Source organism: Brachypodium distachyon, chromosome 1 (genome assembly GCF_000005505.3).
Source record: "Brachypodium distachyon strain Bd21 chromosome 1, Brachypodium_distachyon_v3.0, whole genome shotgun sequence".
Taxonomy (NCBI): Eukaryota; Viridiplantae; Streptophyta; class Magnoliopsida; order Poales; family Poaceae; genus Brachypodium; species Brachypodium distachyon.
The window spans coordinates 42,597,626-42,606,300 of NC_016131.3; the positions used below are offsets into that span (position 1 = coordinate 42,597,626).

General features: G+C 43.0%; 1 protein-coding gene across 1 annotated transcript; it reads left to right on the forward strand.

Annotated features, from left to right (window-relative positions):
• Window positions 1–407: 407 nt before the first annotated feature.
• LOC100846468 (potassium channel KOR1) lies at window positions 408–7,443 on the forward strand. The gene is made up of 13 exons (XM_003560804.4): window positions 408–960; window positions 3,375–3,599; window positions 3,927–3,990; window positions 4,102–4,441; window positions 4,532–4,827; window positions 4,967–5,047; window positions 5,149–5,247; window positions 5,525–5,746; window positions 5,877–6,065; window positions 6,156–6,231; window positions 6,340–6,634; window positions 6,744–6,865; window positions 6,954–7,443. The coding sequence occupies exons 1-13, from the start codon at window positions 728–730 to the stop codon at window positions 7,211–7,213; spliced, it is 2,502 nt and encodes an 833-aa protein (XP_003560852.1). The 5' UTR covers window positions 408–727; the 3' UTR covers window positions 7,214–7,443.
• Window positions 7,444–8,675: the final 1,232 nt, after the last annotated feature.

The window sequence follows — 8,675 nt, forward strand, 5'->3', positions numbered from 1 at the left end:
CTAAGAATGGGCCCGAGATGTAACATGTAGGATCTCACAATTTCAACAGCAAAAATTCTTGGTCCTGGAGTGTCAAAACCTTTTTCAGATTAAAACGGACTTAACATTTAAGATTTATACAAATACATATCAATAAAAAATAGTACTCACTCCGACCGGTATTACTTGTCTCAAATTGTCTCAGATTTAACTTGTCTCAAATTTGCCTAAAAAAATGTATTTCTAAAACAATCTAGAAACATGTAATATTTCGACAAAAATTATAATAGGAGGGAGCAGTAATGCTGTTTGTTCGAGATATTTGAGAAGCTGGTTCACAAACTACCGCAACGAACTTCTCAACGTCACAACAACGAACAATTAACCCACTCCCAAAAAAAGAAGAAGAAGAAGAGAATTTTGGTCTTTTGCCCCATCCAGGAGGTCTTCTCCCTCCTGTCCCGGCCTCCAGGAATGGCAGTCACCGGGCCGCGGCCGTCGGCCGTGGTAACCAGTGTCCAGTGAGACCCCACCCCTTCCCGCGCGGTCATAATGATTTGACCCCTCCACCTCCCGCTGCTCCCACTGTTCACTCACTCTCTATATAACCCCGTCGCCTTCCTTCCCGTCGTCTCGCATCGATCGCACACCACCCAAGTTCAGCTCCAGCTTGAGCAAACCCAAGCAGCTCCACCACCTTCCCAGCTAGCTGCCACAGCCCCGTTTTGCTTCCAGCTCGATCGTGGGGATGGGGAGAGGGCTGGGGTCGAAGAGCAGGGTGGAATCGGAGGTGGAGGAGGAGGAGTACGAGGTGGAGGTGGTGCCGGACCGGCTCAAGTCGTCCCGGAACAGCCGCCTCGCGCTCTTCGGCTCCGAGCTCCGCCTCGACCGCTTCCGGCCGCGCCGCCGGCGAAGAAGACGAGCCGCCGCCGATGGCGAGGACGGCTTCTTCCACGACCTCATCATCCACCCCGAGAACAAGTACGTAATCCACTGAAACCTCTGCTCCTGATGCTTCCGCGGCTCCGCGCGCACGCAGCTGGCTGCCTTCGTGTTCTGGAAGCTTGATCGCTTCCGATACAATGCCTTGCTGTTGCTGCAATCAAACAAGCCGCCCCCGAAATATTACATCATTTCTCTCATTTTTCTGCTTTTAGTTTTCTTCGATTTATCCAGTGGGTTGGTGTTCTACAGTGTGTGCGCATTCAGCGCATTCCGTGACCGCAAATTACTGAAACTAGTCGTTTGGTTGATCAGCTCGCCAGTTGTGCGAGCTTTTGCGTCGGCAGACAACAACACGCTGTGTTTCACGGGATTATGTACGAGGGCCGTAGAAACAGAGCTACTGTAATTAATAGCTTTGCTTTCGCTTTACTAACTCTTGCCGCATGAGGCATATCCCTTTTCTGCAACCAGATTTTTAGTCCGGTTAATTTCCCAAGTCTGCCGCACGGGGGAATTAGATACATAAGTGGTGCTTTCTGACCGGATAAAAACAAGATGACATACTATAATGGCTTCCAACATGTTCTTATACTGAACTTGGACACGTTTCATACAGCCTCGTCGAAGATCAGAAAATTTCGATAAATATGACCTGTAAGTAGCAAGGCAGATCAACAACAGTGACAGAATATTTGAAAATCCGACATGCATATGTACTCCTATTACTACCAACCATGTAGCAAGTGATAGAGTATAATGGACAGGGTCTCTGCTTATATGATATGACAAATAAGCTACAGATGAGCAAACCTCTCTTTCACGCCAACCAGGTGTACGGCTACTTGAGAGGTTTTTGGAACCGTCGTGGACTCCAAATCTGATTTTGTTACCTCCTGTTAATTGACTTAAATTGATGGTTTGAACGGCCTAAAGTATTAATTAGATGATGGCTGAAGTGGTTTTGGACTATTACGGGAGAGCCGCTAATCCTGGGGTGAAGTAGCTGGAGTCATTATCCTGACGAATATTTAAGTGGATCCATGCGTAGGCTCAATCTCTTCGGTCATGTCGGTATCTCTTGACAGCTATCCTATGTGTTTGATGTGGACCGTGGCTAAGTCCTGATTAGCAGTAATCGTCGCATGATCACATAGGGTTGGTGATGGTATGAATATTATTTGCAAATTTAGGTCCAGTTTGCAAGAAGATGAAACAAAGTGCCTATTTTTTTTAATCAGTTTTTGCTATTGAGTAGTCGTCTGTTTTTAGTTACAGATCAATGTTTGGCCACCGGATCTTAATCCACCGATTGCAAGTGAGAAATGAGAGAATGGTGATGACTCTCAGATCCAACGGTTCTGATACATAAACTGAGATTTAAGACTTTTTACCTAAAAATCAGGCGATTGAGAAATAGCGCACCTTTTATTGAAGGGTGTAACATCTTAGGAAAACAAAACAGATCAAATCGCATCCAGCCATTACTTCAAATTCAGCGGGTTATATATTATTACAAGTGTGTACTTCTATAAGATTGTGAAGAGGTATTAATCAGCATAGTGCTATATCTAAGTTGGATAAATGCAAATTAGTTAAAATTAAGGGGTAAAACTGTAAAGTAGATGAAAAAGTGAGATCTTCTGAGTACTTTGGTTGTTAGTTTAGCTCTTTGTTGGTGATTGCGACAGATCTTGTTGGAGATGAGGTGGCTCTGCGACATTCATATCATCATTTTTTATTTCATTCCATGTGGCTGCATCTCTATTACACAATACTATTGGATCGGTACACAAGAGGAACCCACTCATGGCCTCATCATCCCTGACATGTTCATGTGCATGATGGGTTATGCGCAGTCAGTGGTTATGCGTATGATCTCACCTGCACTCTGCAGTGTGCAGCAATTCCTAAACAGAGGGCCCATTTGACCTAACTAGTACCTTTTTTACCTAATTAGCAGAGTCCGCTTGTGGTTCTAGCTTGTCTCAAACAACTTTACTTTCCAAGGAACCAAAACTGTGTGACTGTACTGTCAATCAACAATTGTGGTAAGTAAACATTGAATATTTGCACCATGTACAAAAAAATATTTACTCTTAAAATAAACCCAATCTATGGCGGCGTTCGTCACCTCCTCATACTATAATTTTTTCCACCTTCTTCTAATACAAATAATAATTCTATTGCCAAAGATTGAGATGGCAATGATGTTTGTCATCGAAGTTGGAAGAAATTGTTAGCAGATAACACTAATATATAATAGTAGTTTTTAGTATAATTTATTTGTAATGAATATTTAATTTGTTTTATCCGAAGCAACGTACGGACATTTAGCTAGTACCAGAAAGAATGAAGAATTTCCACTGTTTTGATGTAACTATGTACGCTATGTTAATGGGACTGTTCTAATTATGGATTCTGATTATTTTTTCTTGATTGTGCCCCTGCAGGTGGTATCGGATATGGTCCAGGTTCATATTGGTATGGGCAGTGTATAGTTCCTTCTTTACGCCTTTTGAATTCGGGTTCTTCAGGGGACTACCCAAGAGACTATTCTTCTTGGACATAGCTGGGCAGATTGCATTCCTTATTGATATTGTTCTGAAGTTTTTTGTGGCCTACCGTGACCCTGACACGTACCGGATGGTGTACAATCCAACCTCTATTGCCCTCCGGTAATATTTCCTGATCATATACTTCAATAGTGCAACTAGAATAAATGAAATTTGCACTGCCTTGTTGATATTTGCCTCCTTCTCAGTTTGCCTATATTTCCGTTTCATTCTTTGCAAACAATCAGAATCATTAAAATGGCGGAACTTGAAAAGGATGCTCAAATCAAAATCCTTTTACTGTTTTACAGAAGGATATTTGGAAGTTGTACATTTCAACACTATCCTTGCAATGACATAGGGTCATAGACATTTGTACTTTATGAAATATATTCTGCGATAGCTCGAATGTGACGTTTAACCACTGATATACTTGCTCCTTGAATTCAGGTATTGCAAATCAAGCTTCATTTTCGATCTCCTTGGTTGCTTCCCATGGGATGTCATCTATAAGGTTACTCTTTTGCTAATGATTTCAGTTTCACCGGTTAACATACCATGCGGAGTGTTTCCTGTGGTTAACATTTCGATTGCCCGTTCTTGTTTTTGTCTGATGCCCTATCAGGCTTGTGGCAGTAGAGAGGAAGTAAGATCCCTATTGTGGATTCGCTTAACACGAGCTCTGAAGGTCACGGAATTTTTTAAGGATTTGGAAAAGGACATCCGTGTGAATTATCTGTTTACAAGGATAGTAAAACTCATTGTTGTGGAGCTCTACTGTACACACACAGCAGCCTGTATCTTCTATTACCTGGCCACAACACTACCTGAATCAATGGAAGGATATACGTGGATAGGGAGTTTGAAGTTAGGAGACTACAGCTATTCCAATTTTAGAGAGATTGATCTTGCTAAGCGTTATATGACATCGTTGTACTTCGCCATTGTCACCATGGCAACTGTTGGTAAGTCTGCTTGTCATGTTTCTATATCTTTTTTCCTCGGAAACTTGACTATGTATTTTGATGTGCTAAGATATTCTCTCTCCTCTACAGGTTATGGTGACATTCATGCTGTAAATGTCAGGGAAATGATATTTATCATGATCTATGTTTCCTTTGATATGATTCTTGGAGCCTACCTCATCGGTAACATGACTGCACTGATCGTGAAAGGCTCGAGAACAGAGCGATTTCGTGACAAAATGAAAGAAGTTATCAGGTATATGAACAGAAATAAACTTGGGAAGGAGATAAGAGAACAGATCAAGGGACATTTGAGATTGCAGTATGAGAGCAGCTACACTGAAGCTTCGGTACTTCAGGATATCCCAATTTCTATTCGGGCAAAGGTGTTGAGTTGTACCTTGCCATTCGTATATATGCTGTTCTGAGAATAGTATTTTCTGTAATTTCCTGACGTCTTTGCGTATTGACAGCTTCTTTTTTGTTGTCAATTATGACTGAGATGCATTGTATGTATTTTTACAGATTTCTCAAACACTGTACAAGCCATACATTGAAAGCACTCCACTGTTCAAAGGATGTTCAGCAGAGTTCATTCAACAGATTGTAAGTTCCATTTTATCTTGACCAAATTTTACATGTTCATCTATGAAATTACCAGTGTGAAAACCCCAGGATTTCTCTAACATGTTCCTTGTGCTTGGAAGGTTATCAGGCTGCAAGAAGAGTTCTTCCTACCAGGAGAGGTTATTTTGGAGCAAGGAAGTGCAGTTGATCAGATATACTTTGTCTGTCATGGTGAACTGGTGAGTACAAGCCTAGGAATGATTTCTTAGTTCTTTCATATCTTCGGTACTAGGATGAGTTTGGTAACTTGTTATATCTTTACTCCTATAAAAGAGCCAATCAATGGCGGCGGTCCGTCAGTTGCTTACCTTCTTGTAAAAAGAAATTCATCACCCCCTAATACAATGGTGATGTTGTTTGCCACCAGAGTTGAGATAGAATTACTAGCAAAGGACACGAGATAGCAGGTTTTTAATGTTAGTTACCTAAATTGTGATATGTTCCTACGCTGTTCAGGAAGGTGTCGGCATTGGTGAAGATGGTCAAGAGGAGACTCTTTTGATGTTGGAGCCTGAGAGTTCTTTCGGAGAAATTGCTATTCTTTGCAACATTCCACAGCCCTACAGTGTTCGTGTTTGTGAGCTTTGCAGGCTCTTACGGCTAGATAAACAGTCCTTCACAAACATATTGGAGATCTATTTCGTTGACGGAAGAAAAATTTTGAGCAACCTTACTGAGGTAAGCAGCAGGAGCAATCATCATGGCAGCTGTTCTTCAAATTTTTTCTCAATTTTAGCATCTCAAAAAAAAAATTCTCAATTTAAGGATACTCATTTTTTTTTCTTGATGTATTGCTTTGTGACTGTAGAACAATGAATACGGCGGGCGGGTCAAACAGCTAGAATCAGACATCACATTCCATATAGGGAAGCAAGAGGCTGAGCTGACCTTACGAGTAAATAGTGCCGCCTTTTACGGCGACCTTCATCAGCTGAAGGGTTTGATCCGAGCAGGAGCTGACCCGAAGAACACTGATTATGATGGGCGATCTCCTTTGGTACGAACTGCTAACAATTGGTTTTACAACTCGTACTACCTTTCATGATAAACAATTAATGCATGTCTGATGAAACCATCTTGTTCACAGCATCTTGCGGCTTCGAAAGGGTATGAAGATGTTGCGCAGTTCCTTATCCATGAAGGGGCTGATATCAACCTTATCGGTATGCTCCCTCAGTTTAACGCCATCTCTGCTGCCGCTTTCTTTTTTTTCCTTTCTTTCTTTCTGACCGATCACGCATTTTATGTGATTGGTTTTTGTTGCAAACCAGATAAATTTGGGAACACACCATTACTGGAAGCAGTGAAGCAGGGGCATGACCGGGTGGCCACATTGCTCTTCAAGAAAGGAGCCATCCTGAACCTTCAGAATGCCGGTAGCCATCTCTGCTCAGCAGTTTCAAAGGGGGACTCTGATTTCATTCGGAGGGCTCTAGCTTGCGGCGCCGATCCAGACTCGAAAGACTACGACCACCGCAGTCCTCTCCACATAGCAGCAGCAGAGGGCTTGTATATGATGGCCAAGTTGCTTGTAGAAGCAGGCGCAAGCGTGTTCGCAACAGACAGGTAGCATAAGGATCTCCCCTAATGTGTTTGTAACTTCTTTTTTTCTTGAAGTAGGATCAAGTTTGTAATTTTGTAGGCATGCTTGAGCTTGACATTGTCATTTATGCAGATGGGGCACGACGCCGCTGGACGAAGGGCGAAAGTCCGGCAGCAAGCCGCTTATGATGTTGCTGGAACAAGCGAAAGCCGAGGAGCTATCCAAGTTCCCCGCGCGCAGTGAAGAAGTGAGAGGCAAGTTGCAGAAGCTCAACGAACACCTCTTTGTCAAACTTACCTTGAGAAAGTCCATTTCTGACCCCAAAATGCTTCCGTTTGGCAGATAAAATGCACCCGCGACGATGCTCCGTGTTCCCGAACCATCCCTGGGACACTGACGGCAAGCGAAAAGAGGGGGTGACCCTGTGGATTCCTCACACGATAGATTGGCTCATCAGGTCGGCCCAGGAGAAGCTGGGCTTGTCCGGGTCATGCCTGCGCTTGCTCGGCGAGGATGGCGCCAGGGTCCAGGACGTCGACATGGTCAATGATGGCCAGAAGCTCTATCTGGTCGGAGACGAGGACGTGGGAAGGAGCGAGTAGAAGAAGGTGCTTCTTTTCGGGCGGCGAAAGAAGATCAGAATCGTATTGTCCTTGCAGTAATTTTTCTTTTTTTTTGGTACGAGTTCCCTAGCATTGCGTGCTTTTCGATCTCCCTGGCCTTTTTTGGCTGTATGCGAGGTGTTGTGCCGATGTGTAGATATAAAGCAACGAAGGCAATTTCCGATGATGTACAGATTGTAGTTGCAAAAGAAATAAGATGTTGTATGATCGAAACGAATCGTGAATGCCTGAATGAAGATGTCCTGAAATTGATTCCACTCTGAAGTTGAGCTAGTATTTTGTACCATGACAAAGTGTGAAAGCCATTTTCTTTCTAACTTGGACGTACTAAAAGGGAAGTGGGATGAATCTTAAGCTTCGTTTTGTACACAAGGACTATTTGACTTGAAGATTTGCAGGTTTGCTTATCCTCCTGCTTAATTGATTTGGTAGTTTAAATTTTTTTCTCGAAATTTTTACTTCAAGATTGACCTAAAAGTGGGACATATGTGGTATCGTGTTTTCATATCCCTGCCAAAGAGGGTGGAAGAACCGTATTACATCTGGGGTGAAAGATAAGCAACTGTAAGTTTTCTTGTATTTCCACTAAACGGGGAAATATCTTTGAAAACATGAAAACTCTGGCCGAGAGCCGTTGGATTGAAATTTCACGCCCCACATCGAAAGTGGGATTACACCAACAACTTCAACCTGATTTTACACAAACCCCCCGTTATTTCTTTAGATGCTTGGTAACGATTGAGCAACTGGAAGAGCCCCCCTAAGAAATTTCATTTTACTCTATAATTACTATTTAATTCATTAAAAATCACTCCAGAATAGATAAAGTCTCTAATTTTGCCCCATAATCCCAACTCGTCCCTCTCATGTCGAATTCCTGGCTCCCTCCTTGTTCCTGACCGATCGGGAGATGCGGCTTCATCAACCTCCAATCCCCGCCGCCGCACATCTTCCCTTCTTCTCCGACGGCCCACACGACGTTGTGTCAGGACGTGTCCTCCCCAGGCCATGTTGGGGCGCATTGGTGGGCCTACACCGTCCGGCCGTGATCCCGCGTCTTCCGCCAGCCTCGTACGTGACTCCCGTGTTGTCTTCCGCCAGCCTCGTCAACCTTTCCAAGAGCTATGTGTTGCATAATTTTTAGATGGTCTATGTGCCTACACTTTGTTGTCTAGCTGTTTGTTTTCTGAAACCATGGAAGTACTAGCTTTTCTCATGTTTTGATGTGTTGCATGAAACCGCTGAAGGGGAAACAGTTTCAGTTAAGGAACTTGTTTTATGCGGGATATGGGCATGGAATTTTTCTTTGAGAAGACGAGCATGGATTTATTTGACCTGCCCATTTATGTTAGTTGGTAGTTATAAAGTTAGTGGTTTTGGATTATCATGTACACTCTTAACCATGCACTGAACCTTCTGAAAAAAAGGACAGAGCTAAAAG